The 17,995-nt window shown below is 33.5% G+C and overlaps 4 protein-coding genes and 2 long non-coding RNA genes across 7 annotated transcripts; 3 read left to right on the top strand and 3 right to left on the bottom strand.

Moving 5' to 3' along the window:
- The first annotated feature begins 147 nt into the window (after positions 1-147).
- Positions 148-1,196, top strand: LOC117208037. The gene is made up of 2 exons (XR_004487622.1): positions 148-552; positions 1,020-1,196. It is a non-coding gene; the product is annotated as an uncharacterized LOC117208037 (long non-coding RNA).
- On the bottom strand, positions 253-5,314 carry LOC117208031. Of its 2 annotated transcripts, XM_033448854.1 has the most exons (19): positions 5,188-5,314; positions 4,753-4,975; positions 4,504-4,669; positions 4,215-4,437; positions 3,846-4,128; positions 3,490-3,755; positions 3,235-3,418; positions 2,913-3,152; positions 2,739-2,829; positions 2,397-2,647; positions 2,137-2,311; positions 1,798-2,069; positions 1,605-1,716; positions 1,459-1,545; positions 1,245-1,379; positions 890-1,164; positions 692-816; positions 463-618; positions 253-387 (listed from the first exon to the last, which is right to left on the bottom strand). In XM_033448854.1, exons 1-19 carry the CDS (start codon positions 5,213-5,215, stop codon positions 296-298), a joined length of 3,384 nt encoding a protein of 1,127 aa, XP_033304745.1. In that variant the 5' UTR covers positions 5,216-5,314; the 3' UTR covers positions 253-295. The 2 variants fall into 2 exon arrangements, with proteins under 2 accessions (XP_033304745.1, XP_033304743.1); XM_033448852.1 differs by having other exon boundaries at positions 296-618.
- Positions 3,153-5,427, top strand: LOC117208036. The gene is made up of 3 exons (XR_004487621.1): positions 3,153-3,287; positions 4,629-4,971; positions 5,307-5,427. It is a non-coding gene; the product is annotated as an uncharacterized LOC117208036 (long non-coding RNA).
- A 1,746-nt stretch (positions 5,428-7,173) lies between these two features.
- LOC117208033 (myosin regulatory light chain 2) lies at positions 7,174-10,145 on the top strand. Its single transcript, XM_033448856.1, has 5 exons — positions 7,174-7,329; positions 8,605-8,838; positions 9,152-9,335; positions 9,430-9,502; positions 9,673-10,145. Exons 1-5 carry the CDS (start codon positions 7,327-7,329, stop codon positions 9,824-9,826), a joined length of 648 nt encoding a protein of 215 aa, XP_033304747.1. The 5' UTR covers positions 7,174-7,326; the 3' UTR covers positions 9,827-10,145.
- A 1,358-nt stretch (positions 10,146-11,503) lies between these two features.
- LOC117208032 (odorant receptor 13a-like) lies at positions 11,504-14,042 on the bottom strand. The gene is made up of 6 exons (XM_033448855.1): positions 13,112-14,042; positions 12,783-13,035; positions 12,603-12,706; positions 12,191-12,517; positions 11,783-12,058; positions 11,504-11,710 (listed from the first exon to the last, which is right to left on the bottom strand). The coding sequence occupies exons 1-6, from the start codon at positions 13,316-13,318 to the stop codon at positions 11,645-11,647; spliced, it is 1,233 nt and encodes a 410-aa protein (XP_033304746.1). The 5' UTR covers positions 13,319-14,042; the 3' UTR covers positions 11,504-11,644.
- A 963-nt stretch (positions 14,043-15,005) lies between these two features.
- On the bottom strand, positions 15,006-17,980 carry LOC117208035 (odorant receptor 13a-like). Its single transcript, XM_033448858.1, has 6 exons — positions 17,145-17,980; positions 16,670-16,922; positions 16,345-16,448; positions 15,906-16,247; positions 15,382-15,657; positions 15,006-15,208 (listed from the first exon to the last, which is right to left on the bottom strand). The coding sequence occupies exons 1-6, from the start codon at positions 17,337-17,339 to the stop codon at positions 15,152-15,154; spliced, it is 1,227 nt and encodes a 408-aa protein (XP_033304749.1). The 5' UTR covers positions 17,340-17,980; the 3' UTR covers positions 15,006-15,151.
- Between the last annotated feature and the right edge of the window lie 15 nt (positions 17,981-17,995).

The raw sequence follows: 17,995 nt of genomic DNA, 5'->3' as shown, positions 1-17,995 counted from the left end.
GAGTGTCACTAGTCGAGTATCTACTGCCTCGTCTCGTTGAACCGCGGTTACATGTACGACCATACGTTGGACAGACAGTTTCCAGCGATCGCTACATGTAAAGCTACCAATAAGACATGACTATGACGTGCTCTATATCCATCGCAGACTCAAGTTTACGTATTTCCGCATAAAGTTAGCATATCGTGTAAATAAATTATTCATTTTATAAAATATTTATTATATATATACAATCTTTTCGGTGTTTAAATTTATAAGACTCAATTTAATACTATAGTAATTTATTAATTTAATATCATAATAATTTAGTAATAATACATACAGCAACAATTAAAATAAGTTTTGAATACTGTGATGAAGATATATTTGGTAGGGAAAATTTGGATCCTAAAAACAGTGTAAAATTTGTCATTTTAAAAAATAAACTTGTATGCTTATTTTGTATAGAATATGAGTTATTACTTTTATCATTTGGATCTTGATTTCCACATTGGCGATAACCTAATGTTGCTTTTCGTTTTGTTGGAACATATCCTGGAATATACAAACTAGGTGCGTCTAATCGTCCAGTTGATATAAGTCTATTAAAGTCTTGTTCTAAGGTGCTAGCAATTGGACCTAGATATGTAATTATAAAACATTATTATATATATTCAAGAAATTCCTACAAATTGTATATTTTTTTGATTACCCATAAAATGCATTAAAAACTGAATGCATGCTCCACTATGTAAAATCTTCGTTTTTCTAGTATCTATGGATAACATCCAATCTGGAACACCCATAATTTTTCTTACATCTTCTAGAAATTGTGCCCTATAGTAAAAAGGTTGTAAAGACATTTGTACGTGAAATTTATGATAAAATAGCATGTAGCATGTATACTTACACTACAAAGCGAGGTGGTTTTCTTATATTTGTATACTTCACAATGTCGTTATCAGGTTCAATGTTAGCACATGCAAATCTGTCAGTCCCAAAATTTTTGTCGAAAATAACGATAGATCTTCCCATTGCAGATACTGTTCCTGCTAATGGGAAATTTGAGTCTGTAAAAACTTGTCTTTGAAGTCCTATATCGATAGGACCCAATCGACCTGATATATCTCCTACATAACATCTAAGTGGTAAATCAGGACCACATTCTTGTCTGTACAGATCATCCTGTGAAATAAAATTACTTTTATGAAAGTAAACAATGGCATGTTAAGACAGAAACTTTATATAGTTCTGATTAATATTACATTTAAAGGATCTGCTAGCTGTGTAAAGTAAGGATTCCATATATATCCACCAGCTACACATCTAGTATCCTTTACTTGAACAGCTGCATCTACTCCAACAGGATTTACATATATCGCCCAATTGTGGTTTCTTGTCTACAGTAATATATTTTTATATAATTTAAAATATATTAAATCTCTTTGAATGCCTTTATTAAGCATTTTATGTACTCACAATATTACGATCGTGTTTTCCAGGATGTCGTAATTTTATTTCTATTACCGTTTCACTTTGACTACCATCATGGTGAATAAGTTGTGTCTGTAATTATTAGTGTTAAATCATATTTTATATTTTGATATCATTTAAATTTATAATACCATTCTTATATAGCCATATGCAAAACCTTGTGGATGATGAAAAGATGCAATTGCTCTTAATTCTATAGCTTCAGATGGCGAATATCCCCTTTCTATAGTTGAACAAGCCCATCTCAAAGAAAAGAATTGTTAAAGAAGATATATATATATATATATTTGTGTCTGCATACAATTTAAATATTAATATAGATACCTTAAATTCTTTTGTTTTTTGTGAATCACTATACTTCGACCTAGTATACTGTTTAGTCCAAATAAAGGAAGTATTGTATCATTGAAAGTTTTCATATATCTTTTTCTATTTTCTAAAGTGCCAAACTTTCCACTGAGATCACCCATTTCATACTGATCAGTTGTTCCTTCTCCTGCAGATAGCGTGTTACTTACATTGATACCAAATGGATTCCAATGTCCATACAGGGATGTACTTTCACATGGAAATTCTAAATCTTGCTCAATTGGAGTCTAAAATACGTAAACTTTCATGAAAATAAATAAAAAATATAAACAAATTTTATTATATTTCTGTTACCATATGTATGTGATATCCACTCATTTTCCCATCTAGACCATCAAGATTTAGTTCTATATTTGTGATATCATATTCATTTTGTTGTAAGAATTCTAATTTTCCTCTTAGCGAAATTATTTCTCCATTTCCAAACCAGTCTCTTGCTACTGCTTTGCGATGGTATGTTTCACTAATTCTATATAGAACAATTGATATTTTAGTCATGTTCGTAATAAAATTTATTAGAAATATTTCATATGAAGTTTCTTCTATGAAATTACATTGAACATGCTAGTCTTTCTCCTCTTGCACGAGGTCCATGGTCATCATATATCACTAAACTTTTACCTAATATACTATGGGGACCTGACAAAGGTAACATTGTATCCGTGAAGAGTCTTCGTGTTAATAGGGTCCCATAAAGCTTTTTGCCAGCAATGTCGACTGTACTATGTCTTGTTAGGTCACCCACACGACATAATGATGCTTCTGACATTGAACAATATTCACTAGGATTTGAATTCCATTCTACCTGGTAAATTTGACAGTAATATTTTGGGAGAGAGCAATTGTATTATAAATAGAAAACAAGCATATTAGTGTTATTTTATTAATTGCTGTACCTTGTAAGGATTATAAGGTTCACCAGCGCTTAAACATCTGCCTGTCCAGTTATAATAATCTTTGCCTGGTGGATTATCATGAACCATCCATCTAAATATTTAATATTAAATTAGACGGTATTGACATATATATATAATGGCTTTTTCTTGCAAAAAATTTGAGAAATATTATACCTGTGTAATTCTGAATTATTTAAAGCATTACCATCTGCATGAACTAAATTTTCTATTATAATGGTAGTATCCATTTGAGGGTCATTTTTAGGTTGACGGAAAATTATTTTCCCAACAATGGGATATCTGTATATTACTTGTGCAGTTACCATTGGTATTTGTCCAATATTATCTGGTAAATAAAGATTCAAGGTACCGCAGATCCATGGTACGATGCTCTTATTATCAGTTTCATTATATCTGAGGAGCAACGTGTAATCGTTTTTAATAAGTAAGGATGAAAATAAAGCGGTAATTATAAAAAGTGAGCGTAAATAAGTACTTGTGAAGAACAAGGCTTCTGTGAATTACACTATGTGTTCCTGAGAGTGGAAGGTATGTATCCCAATAAATTCCATTAAGTTTGGCACTCCCTGGCAAGATATCATAATGATACGATCCTTCTTTACGACCTTGAAGTTTCCCAGAAAGATCACCAATAGCATATTGATCTTGAGTTCCAAGCCCTGAGTTACATAATTATTTAGGCATTGTTGAACGAACAAACTAGGCTAGAGTAACGATTTAACTTGTTTACCTGCTGGTGGTACATCCTTTATATTGATATTACTTGGATTATACATTTTCTTAGTTGTTTCGCATACTTTGGCAAAGTTATTCGAAGCTTTTATTGGATCTGGGGGTAGTTCATGAATATTGTATGACTTTATCTTAGTAGCATAGCGTAATCTCGTTCCTAAATCATTGATTGGTGTCAATGATACGTTAACCCATGTTGGATCGAATGGAGTCACTTGAGATAGGGATACATCTCCTTTGATACCGTGAGAATTAATTAAAGTTCTAAATAGTTAAAAAATATGGGAAAAGAATTTGATAAGCATGTATAAATAAAATGGATAAAAGTTTTTCGTAATAATAAGTTTCACTTACTTGGCAAGGATAGGTTTTCTATGATTAATCTTACTGCAATGTAAAATGGAATCATCATGTTTCGGATGAAATATGACTAAATATAATTGACGATGTGGTCCGAGTAAATCAGTAGAAGGTAGTAGAGACAACTTTGAATCTTTGTATACGGTTTTATATTCGTTACGATGATCTACAGCTACTTTTATCTTGCCTAAACGTGCATCGATATCACCAATCGCTTTGCCATTGCCCGCGTTATCAGGATCAAAGACAGTTTGTAAAATGTTGCAACTTGATTTGTCTGAATGATAAACATTAAATAAATATATTTAATGAAAGTAAATCAGTGTTTTGCAAATCCGATATATCTTATAAAAAAAGTTGTACCTTTACTGATGTCAAAAATGTCTGTCACATAAATTTTCCAATAATGTTCTGTGTATTTTATACCTTGCAATTTTTTGTTATTAACGTGATACAAATTTACATAAATTATTGTATCGCTAATATTATCACCACCGTGACCACCCAGCCATCGAAACCATACGCTTCCCGCTATAGTTTCGAGAAAACGTGCTTCCGCAAATTTCTCTACATTCTTTTCTAGTACCTAAGAACGTTCGGAGAATTGCAATATTTTCGAAACAAACTTTACATTTCATATCTTAAAAGTTACCGTTATCGAAGCACAAATGGTTCTGGATGAATATGTGTCTTGGAATATTAGACCTTTGCCCCATAAACCCATTTCTCCGGTTAAACTTATGTCCGAAATTTCCACTGATCCTGTTTCATTTCCAGGCATATCGAGCGGTCCAACAAGTTCCGTTAAGTCGATAATGCTACATGTTTATAGTAGTGATTTTTAAATAAAACGTGTGACAGCGATATATGGGAAACAAATTTTTCCAAACAAGAAAAACACCTCTCTCCAATATGTTGTCTACTGCATCTATCGTTTATACGTGTGTAATCAACAGGAAACTGAGTAACTGACCAAAGCCATTGTTGGTCTGGATACTGAAGAGTAGTTTGAAGTGAAAATCGAATTCTTACGGATGTTTCTGTGACTTTTTCGAATCGAATTTCTCCGTGAAGACCGCCAGAAGAAATATATGCGGCAAGACGCAGTGACAAGCCAATGGTAACTATAGAGAAATAAGCAAATAATTTATTAATTTACATCAATTAATGATAAATTAGTCTATTTTCCGATTATTCTATTACTGTGGTCATTTATATATATTTTTTAACAGCATTAAACGCATCTTTTAAAGCTTTAAGAAAGATTTAACGATGATTAACAATATTAAATGCTAAAAATACGTATTTCCTTCTTATATGGACAAGTTTCACTCACCATAATTTAGTAAAAAGATCCACCACATTTTCTTAGATCATAAGATAACACTTAAAATACGTTTTTTTTAGATTAATTTAAATCTTAATATTATTTTAACATAAAAATTTGTGATCTAGACCATACTACGACAAGCTGTTACCTTACAATGAAAACCAGTCAAGGCAAGGTTGTCTGTACTTTCTTATTTCTCCGAGCGGTTGTGGTGGGAGTGTTGTGTGGTCGTGAATAAGAAAAATGGTACGTAACTTTCTTATCGAGCAAGTATACAAAGTCATAGCGATTTGTATGGATACTTCATAAAAGATTATTACAATATATACATGTTACATTATAATCATGATTAATTAATAAATTTATGTATCTATTGTATAAAATAAATGAGACAGAAAAGTAATTTTAATTCTATTATTCGTGTAACTCAGTAGAAAAGCGATAAATATGAATTTTTTTCCCAAAAATAAAATAAATATATCTGGAGGGTTTTATTATGTACTATATTGTAGTACGTGTTAGTAATGTGTATCTGGGAATGTCCCAAAATATAATGATGGACATAATCTCAGTGACATAATTCGGCACATTGAAATAAGAGAAATAAATTCTAGGAACATATTTGTAATACTACTATGTGTCTAAGTAATAGCTGTATTTCCAATGTATCGGTTGTTCATCAGTCTTCATAGAATGCCTTATCATACGTTGACTCGTCGTTCAAAATTGCTAGATATTTACTGACAATCCTCTCGAATATATTGGAGTATCTGATCAGCATCTATCAAATTTACAAATGAAAGATTTAGATATCTTTACAAAATAAAAATATAAAGTTTGGTATAGACGTGATTACTTGAATAATATTTTTAGGTTTAAGCTATCTTCCTCGTTAACTTGTGATGCGTCTATACTTCATTAAATACTGAATTTGGTGGAAGCGAGCGAGCTTCGTTATATGACACTTATAGCGATCCTAAGCCAGGCTCTAATATTAAGTCGAGCCATATAAATAATTAACCATTAATTCTATCGTACTACTTTGTTATCGAAAGTGCGATAGTGGTAAATGATCTTTTGCACAGCAGATATCAATTGTTCTTAATTTCCTTTATGACAATTCAGTTTCATGACAATTGAAATAAATTAAACTCGGTAAATATCAAACATATAGGGTTTGTTAACCATTTGAATTCCTGTAATATGTATATAAGAAAGGGGAATAATGAAATATACAGTATACCTTAATGTTTTCTGATCTCAAATATCGGACAGTTATTTTTAGTAACCACGTGCGTTGATCATCCCGGTGCACAAACCGGAAATTCATGTTACTTCTGAAATGGATAATCCTTAAACATTTTCTCTTACTATCGTATTTCATTTATTATTGTAATTATTCTTTAGACAATTTTCATCTTACAATTTTCACAACCATCACCGATACACGATAGACATATTTGCTATTATATTGCGCATAATATGAGTTAAATATAACTGCGAGCATACAAATTTTGCAAATATTTAGCAGAACTTCTAAATATTAACACCACAATTTTTAGTTCGTGAGTTACAAATTTTTCAGAAATCATATTTTGCGTTGTATCGTATGTAATGATCGAATAGATAATAAGAGTTTAATTAGTTTAAACAATTACGATCATTTCTTTGATTTGTGACGGTGGAATTAGGACAGTCTACTACCGCTTTTGTACGATCGATGACCGCAAAAATGGTGACAGAAGATTTCTTCGATGCTCGATGTATGCAGGGCTAATGAGGGTTACGGAAGGCGCAAGGTCGGGGCACCGTCATAATCACTTTCCGAAGATCCTTGACTCACATTCTCGTTCTGAGAAGCAAATCTCAGCTGCGAAAAAGGGCTGTAAGGTGTTGGTCGACAGTACAATCCTCGGCAAACTGTTTTAGTCGAAACATCGAAAGGGTTGCTATTTTGAGGCAGCTCGCACTAAATATGGTCAGATAGGCGTTGGCGTTATACCCGGGCAAAGCACCCCTGCTCAAGCACCAGCCATGTAGTGGGGGAGATCCACCAAAGTTACTTAGACAAGTTCACTTCTATGATTCGGACAGTTGGTTCGTTGTGACCATCTCGTACCATCCTCTTACAAACCAACTGTAGCCATGGTAAGTAAGCGCCGAGTACACCATGATATCATCGTGATTTCGGATTCAGGCGATCAGGAAATATGCGAAAAGTTCTGTTCGTTGAATTTCTTCTATACAGTGGGATATATAGAAAGAAACGGAATGCCGAATAACGTACACGTGATTAGTGGTGGAAACATGTTTGACCTGTTGTACGAGGGTAAATTTCGATGAGAGATCGATGAATTAAATAAATTGTGTCTAAATTGTACGCCTGGTGAATGAATTCGTCAAAGTGCAGAACTTGCACCAAACATCGCGTATTTGTGTTAATGAAGTGTAAACAGTGATCTTCGTTAGATTTTTGGCTGTTAGCCATTCCGTACTTGGACCTTATTATTTGCTTTCCATCCTGTGTGTTCAAGTTGTTACATGTACTTTTGGATTTTAATAAATCTTTGCGATCTTCTAATCTATGAAATTCCTAATCGGATTCTTAATTTTTGGATTTCTTAATAATTGCAATTTAATCGTGTATCTAAATTAATGGACTTTAGATTTAATTGAATTTTGTTTATGCAAAAATCTGTACTATCAAATTTCATTTAATTTCCATGTACACCTTCGTGTACTTGTTAGATATATTATAAAAGTAAAAATAAAGATAAAAGAATTACGTAACCAAATAGTAATTCGAGAGGCTGTACGGGATAAACGGTCTATATTTGTCCTGGCTTCTTTTCAACTATACCGTACGTGATAGAAGGATCCTATTTTTAACTCTTATGAGTAACGCCCTCCGAATTTTCTTCGATGTTATCCAAGCTAGCTTACTGCCAGCTAAATATAGTAATAACGATAATTCTTTATTTCCGCATATCTTTCGATTTTACGGTGATTTCCAGTCAATTAATTATTAGATAATAATTGGCAAGATATTTATTTATTTATCACTTGGTTTCTGTTCTTTGCAAGTAATTTATATTAAATATTTTACCAAACCCACTCTTTTCCTTGTTTCATATTTTAAATAAATTGAAACGTTCATTTTTACGAAAATAATACGACGAAAAGGACTTTTCTACGATTTATCGCAGACTAAGCGCTTTTAAATTCGACATTTTGTTTACAATAATTAAATATTGGAGAATACTTAATTTTTTGGTAAAATGAGTATTTCAACACTCGAGGAATCGCGAGTTACACTTGTACAGGCGCTAAACGGTGAGGAAGAGTAAGCGGAAGTTTGGCTGAAATTTTTATATTTTTATATTCTCGTTTCGTTTCAATAAAAATTACGTCGGATTATTGTAGGCGGATAAAGAGAAGAAGAAGAAGACGAAAAAGAAGGAGGAGGCAGCGCCTGCTCCTGCACCGGAACCAGAACCAGCACCTGCACCAGCAGAAGAAAAGCCACCAACTCCTACCGGTACCCCTAAAGAATCTGGTTCGACTAGAGCAAGTAGTCGGGGCAGCCGCAAAGCTAAACGCACTGGATCCAGCGTGTTTTCTATGTTTACTCAGAAACAAGTTGCCGAATTTAAAGAGGTACGTTCAAATGCCGTTCCAACGATATACGAGTAATTATCCAAAAATTTGCCATCGTACAGCGAACTATACAGTGAAACTCCATTATCAAATGCTTGGTGCATCAGTTACCGCAGTTTCTACGAAGAGAAACGAGATATCTCGCTGTATATCGTTCTATGGTAAAGATAAATGAAACGTATTATTTAATAAGTTGGTCGTAACGTCGATCGAATCATTTTCCAATAAATAAAATTAAAATTAAAGCGTTGAAGAGTACGAGTTGCAATTATTATTTGGATGTACTTATGTGTATATCATTTTGTTCCACCAGGCATTCCAGCTTATGGATCATGATAAGGATGGTGTAATTGGGAAGAACGACCTTCGTGCCACTTTTGACAATGTCGGTCGTTTGGTTACCGATAAAGAACTTGACGATATGCTAAATGAAGCTCCTGGTCCTATCAACTTTACCCAGTTACTCAACTTGTTCGCAACTCGCATGTCGGGATCAGGTATCAACATATAAATTTACCAGATGATACGATTAGTCCCTCTTTGTCACTTTATATATGTATATTAAATTAATCGCAATTTCTTCTATTTTAGGTTCCGATGACGATGAAACCGTAATTGCTGCGTTCAATACCTTCGACGTAAACGGAAAGATTGATGGTGAAAGGTAAGCGATAAGACCTATTGGTATTGTAAGATTATTCATTTCTCGGAAAAAAAGGATAGAGAAAGGAGTAGAAAATTAAAAAATCCCGTGAAGTATATCGAAATATTTCGGAAAAGAAGTTGAGCAGCTTTCTAAAATTATGAAAATTATTCGTTTTCCTTCCGTCATAGATTGAGGCACGCTTTGATGACATATGGTGACAAATTCACCGCGAAGGAGGTCAATGATGCTTATGATAATATGTATATTGACGATAAGGGATTTATCGATACGCAAAGCCTTATCGCAATGTTAACTGGTGCGGGAGACGAAGAGGAGGAGTAACTTTAAGTGATCTTCAGCATTAAAAATGTCTGTTAAAAAAACTCTGTTCATTGAAAACAAAGTCTCGTATTAGCGTTAGGTCTGCTTCATCCATTTCCAAGTGACGAAATTTGATTGAAAAGCGAACACGAATCACTTACTTTTCATTGTTTCTTGACGATATAGCCTTTCAAAGGAAATCCTTTTAAAGATGCAAGTTTCAAAGATCGTGAGAAATAGCAGATTAGGTTCTTGGAAGTGGAAACAGCCCTTCTGCCGAAAAACGAGGCTTTGACTCTCCATATTATTGTTCATATAATAAAATTACTTTAAAACTTTACAATGATCTTCCTAATTTTGATCCGTCACAAATATCAACAGTAGGAACAGGTAAAAATAATAGAAATTTGCAATATCATTTGTTTGTTAAACATTATAAATCTTCTTCCAAAGTTTTTCAAAGATTTTAAACAATTTTAAACGAAAAGCGATTTTATATAACTCATCGAATTAGAGAATAATTCTAAGATTTATATATCAAGTATTATTGCGTTCTTTGCATTTTGTATACTTGTAAAAAGAATAAAATGATGTTTATTAGTAATATATATTGAATAAGATGTAATTATTCATAACTCTGCACATAAAAATATGTCATATTAAATTGTAAATTATGTTTAATATTGCCTAAATATTGTAATTCCGCCAGATAAATTTGTGAGTTGCGCAACGTCGTGATTTGGTCTAAAATTAATTTTTTTATTTCAAAGAAGATAATGGTTTTGTTCGTACGATGTTTTTCTGCTTTAAGTTTGGCATTGTATCAAATTACATACGTGCCGATGACAATATAGCGAACTAAATTTAACTTATAAACACGTTCACAATTATATCGAATACAAGGAATGGAATCTATCGTTGTATAATTCGCAATGAATAATCTATTGTAGTATTATTGTTCAATTTGAAATTCGAAGGTTACAGAGAATTTCGGTGATTCAAAAATTTCCGCGGTTTATTAAAATTACTCATACTTGTTCCTTCTATTCAACTTTATTACTATCTTGTTACAAATCCTGTGAACGCATTATAATTTACGTATTTTATATGTTGGAGTCAGGTTGCCATTTTGGGGCGTTCGATGAACTTTACTTACTTTACCGTCGCGGATGTAGCTAATATTTATCGGTACAAATGTGGGCACTACAAGAGGCTATGAGTAATGGCGATAGGATGATGGTGACAACGAATTCAGGTTCGATAACGAATCCACGGTCCACGGGAGGACAAGTATCAACGTAATACTCGATTCAGGTAACTTCTCGATAACTCAATTAGCAATTCGTCCAACGACTAACTAACAAACTAACTGACTCTCCCGTGATCCAAAAGAAACTGCCCTTATATACTCCTGTCCGCACTTTTCGGGTCAATCTTTGTTTTTAAGGAGAGCCATATAATCATTTCATACTTCTGTCAGGTACACCTCCTTCCCGTGACCGTGGCTACGTCCAGTGACCCGCTATGTCACTTCGAGCCCGAACCCATTGTCATAAAGTCAGATTGGAACATTAAAACTATTTCTTATTTTTATTACTTAAGCGTAGCTATAGTAAAAGTCTGGACTAGGGTATTGGGCTTTTTCTCAACATTCCGGACGGGAAATCCCGATGTTCTTTCATCTCCGAAATATATAATCAAATTTCTTCTAACCATTTATTTTAATATTTTATAGATCTCATAGATTTGTGATAATAACATTTTTAAGTCAAAAAGAATAAATTTTTCGCTTTCAACATTACTTAAACGTGTACGCCTATAAAATGAAAACTGGAGGAATTATTCTATTGTATCCACGGTTCGCTGTTTTAGTATAGTGAAATATGACATTGCGGAGCTCATAATCTGTGACACGAAGAAAATATGCTGTTATTAATTAATATAGAAAACGACGAGAGTAACGACGTTAATAAATACCTTGGTGAAAGTTTCCAGGGATATAGGAAAGAAGCCACAGGCGGTGAGATAACAGGCTCGTCTCGACCTCATGAGTACGAGTTGCAAATCCTTTCGTGTCATTTCTCCAAACTTGTCCATTGGTAAATATATCCATGGTGCAGCGTACGCAGCATTAGCAGTGTTCATGCTTTCTTCTACTAGGGCATTACAACTGTACGTGAAGATCCATAGCTGACATATGTTAGTCGTTAAGAAAGATACGAGAGAAATGCGCCATGAAAGTGACAGCTTCACCTGTGCATCGTGATGCATTACGAGCGTAAATTTTACAGCAACGACGACGAGATATTTAATTTGTTCAAATCGAATATCTCGTTTTAAACGAGAAGCATAAAACCAGTAACGTTGAATTTGTAATATACTAACCAGAAGCGCTTGATATCCGACGAAACAAATCAATATGCTAAACGTTAACACTTGTCCGAGTATAATTACTGTAAATATCTCTTCGAGCGTGGTACAGAATCTAATGAGAGCTTGATGCTGTTGAATGCATTTTCTAAATATGGCGTAAAATTCATCCGAAGAATCCAGGTTTGTATCTTGATCAAATTTAACTTTGTCTCTCAGGCTTAGCACATTGGCTATTCTGTATTGTAATATGCGAAACTGACTAGCTACATGTAAGCACATAATGCAAAATATATTGTCGACGCAAAGATAACATACGCCAACCTGATACAAAGTCAAAGCCTGTACGCGCATAGTAATTACAATATTATTTACAAATACATGAAATCGCCTAAGATTTTTATGTAAAATAGAAATAATATTGTACCTGTATCAAGTACGTCATTTCATAATATGGTGAGACATTCAATGGTAGGTCCAAGTGCATATGGAATATAGGTACCCTATCTGACTTGTTCTTCCCGATATTTGCTAAAATCAGATTGTCGATGAATTAATTCTTTTCTTAGAAACAAACCCATTTAAACCAGAAAATTGATAGACTGACATATTAGTGGCATGAAGATGTAACTAAAGATAGTAGATTGAGAGAGAAATGAGAAGACGCAGACGAAGTAGATGCACATTCGTTTCGCATCTGCTAGGACCGATTTTTCATACTGATTGTAGTTGAAATGCCAGAAATTCTTCTGCATATACACGACTAAATAAAGAAACTTTTTCTTATGTATAAATATAATTAACAATTTAAATAGATCCATGAATAGTCCCAAACTATTGCACGCGATATAAGTGCTGACCTGAAACATTAACATTAAGAAAGTTACAAGCTACAAGTTAAGGTTACAAGTTATGTAAAACTCTCGATACACTTACGCTAAAATCTCCCCAAGAGAAATAAAGACCCCTCAATTGCATCCACATATTAAAGATAATTGCGAGAACAGTATACGTCACTAAGGCATTTCTGAACCATTTCTCAGCGAGGCTAGTGCTTAACCACAAACCGACGATCTTTAGATAGAAAACTGCTACACTGAAAGAAACGTCTTTATGATATTTCAAGCTCATATTGGATTTCATACGATCAGACACACCGATTCGGAATTTATAGGGGAGTCGGTCTATTAATTTTCGAAAAGTTTCGAAAGCAATTGCATCGGTATATCGTGCCTTTGATCTTCCAATTGTCCTCTATCCTTATTCGTACGCCTTATATTTTGCGTAATGCATGCGATCAACCAGTTATGCATGATTTAAAACTCACCGTAGGGCTGAGTGGTGGGTGGCAGTTGGATGTGGCGACGGGGAAGTAGAAGATTAATATATGTATGCAGTCTGTCGAAGAACGTTGACGTCTTGTATGTCGTTTTAAGAAAAGAAGATTTGATTTTGAAAGAGTTCATTAATTTGGTGATAGTGAAAAGTCTGTGAATATTTTTATTGCTAATTGTGGGATAGGTATGCGTATACAAACACATATGGGTCAATAGATAATTGATACTCTTATTTATTCATTGAAAATTCACGTGTAATGTACAGCAAAGAATTGCTGTATCTACCTACGTCTATACGCTATGTACACCGTTATAGAATTAACATGTATCATGGAGTGGCTTCTATACACTGTTTTAGCAACGTAAAGTACGATGCTGCGATACCTAAAACCTGTATCGTGCTAGATGCGTTTGCCTAGGAATGTCAAAAATAATATAAGTCTACCTATCTAAGAACCAATATACGTATATATGTGCTATTATAATATATTTTATTATCTTTTTAAATCTATCGAGCAACTTATTTATCTTATTTCTCTAAAACTTTTCGTTAAAAAGTTTGCGCCCGTTTACTTTTACATTTTTATGTTTTTTTCATACGTTCTTTAGTTTTATATATTTAATAGTTAACCCTGGCATACTATTATACGTAGTACAGATACATAATACGCAGGACATGAACAGGATTGATGAATTATGCATGATTCCTGGATTAAGAGACCCTCTGTGAAATCCAACCACTGTCAACAGCTGTGCTGCTTTGGGAAAGGGAAACTTTGCATGTTAAACGTAGCATGTAAGACAAGGTAGTTGTAATTTTTATCAAATTTTTAGGAAGGCAGGGAATAAGATCTATAGCGAAAGAACAGTGATCATTTGATACATTAGAAAGGCAGCGTATCAATTGAGAACGGAGAAAATGAGGATAACGGATCGACTTGTGCCGTGATCTCTGTTTGTGATACCAATTTTAAATTCAATTACTTTGTCGATTAACGAGATAAATTCCTGAAATTTATCCGAAGAATCGGGATTTAAATCTTGGCCGAGTTTATCCTTGTCTTCTAAAGTCGGTGTATTGATTATTCTGTACTGTAATATACGAAATTGGGTAGCCACATGCAGGCGTATAGTGCGAAATAAGTTATTAACGCAGAAATAACATATGCCTTCATGATATAAACATAGAACCTGCAGAAATGCAACGAAAATATGCATATCATCATATCAGTATGCATTGTTTTAAAAAATTTTATATGCTTACTTACATTTCGAAATGCGTACACTTTAATACAATAGTATATTGTTAAAATGAAATGAATTTTCAGTTAAGAACTTGTTTCGTTTTCTTTTTCTTTATATTGTGACGCAACTGTAAGATATGACAATGTAACTACAGATATTCTTTTCATGTGCAAGAAAAATATTTAATATGTTTTGATACGGTCAGATCATGTACATGTAATATATCTAATGGAAGCTGATAGGTAATATTGATATTTGATTAATTTTTATTGTTACAGAATTTCAGTCCTTTTCAATCAATTTAATTTATAATTTATAAGGACGAACACTGATCTCTATACAAGGCTATGTACGACACTATTTACACTATGTACACTGTCACGATTAACATATGTCACGGAGTCTCACGCTGTCTCAGCAGTGTAAAATATGATGCGGCTGTACTTAGTACCTGCAAAAGACGAAATACACGAGTGATTTTAGTTTCACGATATTTTTCATAGAAAATGAAGCACGTCAAAGCAATTCAATGGTGTTCTAATGTTTAAAGCTTAGACGTTGCGGCCATGTGTATACCGATAGATATAATTTTATTGAAGTTTTCAGCTTTACAGTGTTACTTACGCTAGTGTATGTTTCTAGAGATACGACGAAGAAACCTTTGCCTGTTAAGCAACAAGGTATGTGCGATCGCAGGATAATCAGAGTCAAATCTTTTCGCATCATTCTTCCGCTTGCGGACATTGGCAATATTAGCCAAGGTCCTTTGTACGCTGCGGTGGCTATGCTCGCACTTTCTCGTATGATACAGTCACAGCTGTAAGTGAACATCAATAATTGGCATAGGCATGCCAATATATGACAAATGAAAATCACGCGTATCGAGGTAGATGCGTTTGCCTGTAAAAAGATATTATAATACATTCGTACATTATTGTAATAACGTTATTCGCTATTCTCAAGACATAAACATAAGTAATAATGATAACTGTAAATGACGCTGATAGTACGAAGTATTGTAGGTAGTAATGATATTAGAAATTCAAAACTCATTACCTCGGATTTTTGTATTGATCGTAGAAATCTTCTATCTAAAAGATATAAATGCATATAAAAATTAGTCATTCGCATTAACGCGCTATACTAACCATAAGCACCTGATATCCATCGAGGCAAATTAACAAGCTGAACATCAATACTTGCTCCAGAATAATCAAACTGAATACTTCCTCTAATTTCCCGCAATACGCAATAAGCGCCTGATGTTGCCGTATATATTTTTTGAAAATGCTATAACATTCATTCGCAAGGCACGATGATCCCGTATTTAATATTTTATCTCCACTTTGTTTCACTTTGTCCATTAAATCTGGCATGTTCGCGATTCTATACTGCAATACTCGAAATTGACCAGCCACGTGTAAATTCATGATGCATAAGAAGTTATCGAAACAAAAGTAGCTTATTCCAATATGATATAAAGATAAAACCTACGAGTTTCAATCAAAGTAATATTATTCAATACGATGGGAACTTTTTGGAGTTAAGATTATACGATAATACAATATGTCGATAACATGACAATACCTGTAGAACGAATATTATTTCATAATATGGTGTTACGGTGAGTGGCAAGTCAATCCACATGTTGAATGGAAGCACCCTGTCTGACTCGTTTCTTCCAATATTTGCTGAAACAGATATTTAAGTAACTTGTTTCTTAATATACATATACATATACGCATATATGCGTATAATAATGGTAAAATATCCAGTAATTTTGTACGAGGAAAAACGTGTACAATAACATAAATTTTTATTTAACGTAATCATACAGACACTTCGTATTTTAATAAGAATAAGGATTTTCAAATTAGATTATATTTTTATCCGTCTTGATTAGTCGACTTACCAACAAGTGGGTTAATAATGTAAGAGGCAACAGTGGCCAGAGTGAAAAGTGTAAAGAAACAAATGAAAAATGTACACTTTCGTTTACAACTGATTACAATTTTTCTTTCGTAATCGTTGTAATTTCCATGCAAAAATTTTCGTTGCAGGTAAAATATTAAACGAAAAAAATCTTCTTTATGCGCAAGCAAAACGAGTATCTTGATAAACGGCATTGTTAGCGACAATATATTGCATGCATCGAAAAGGCAGGCCTATGAAAAGTCGATGTAAGATGTTAGAAATAGGATCGCTTAAAGATAGAAGTGCCTCTATTATTTCTAGCGAGTATATTTGTTTACTATGTATAAATAATGCATGCATTTACTACAGTAACGTAATCACGAAAGTTTTCAGATTACACTGTATTTATATTATATAATGCAATTTAAATGTACTTACAGCAATACACAATTTATTTATATAAAAGAACTTACACTAAAATCGCCCCACGAGTAATACATATCCGTGGTTTGCAACCACATGGCGAACATGATCGCGACCAACGTGTAACCCACCGTAATATTCCTAATGCGTTGCTCGGATCGTTCTGTCGCCATCCATAATCCTACGAGCTTCATAAAAATCGACGTCAATCTGACAGATATATCGTCAGTCTTGATAAAACTCATCGTATTCTTAATAACCGGCTGCTATTGTACGTTCGGATATTGAACTCGTGCACTCGTACACACTCTGCATTGATTGTTCCAATGTATCGGAGACGATCAATCGCTTTGATCTAGCCGCGTCTTTATTAAGCGATTGCTCGCTTCATATTTATTTCATATTACCATCCATAGCCGATAATTTAGCAGAATGATAATAGAACAAAGAAAAATAGGAAGAAAAGAGAAGAACGAGAAAGGGAGTAAAAGATATTGATGATACACGAGGCGAATAATGTATGGATTGGACTGATGCGTTATGCATGATTACGAGAACCATACGGCATACAGCTGCGTCGCTTTACAAAAGGAAAATTTAACAATAGCCTAGTAAACTATAGCATGCAATTTAAGAAAATTGCAATTTACTTTGTCTTTGTCGAAAGGTGGAGAATATAGCGAAAGGAGAATAACTCTTTTGTGAGTTGAAGTTACATTAGTAATAGATTGGTCTGTGATGTGAGAAAATGAATCGAAAAATGATTTTTCTTGCATTTTTGGATACTTTGCAAATGAATGAAATTTTACGATCACATTACAAGGTATTTAGTAATTGTACGCCTGAGATTCTGTACATGAAAAGATAATCTTTATTTTTGTCTTCTTTTTTAAAAAACCTA

Source organism: Bombus bifarius, unplaced genomic scaffold, assembly GCF_011952205.1.
Source record: "Bombus bifarius isolate JDL3187 unplaced genomic scaffold, Bbif_JDL3187 scf7180000008050, whole genome shotgun sequence".
Classification (NCBI taxonomy): Eukaryota; Metazoa; Arthropoda; class Insecta; order Hymenoptera; family Apidae; genus Bombus; species Bombus bifarius.
Note: the sequence above shows the minus strand (reverse complement) of the source record. Positions and strands in the feature narration are given on the sequence as shown.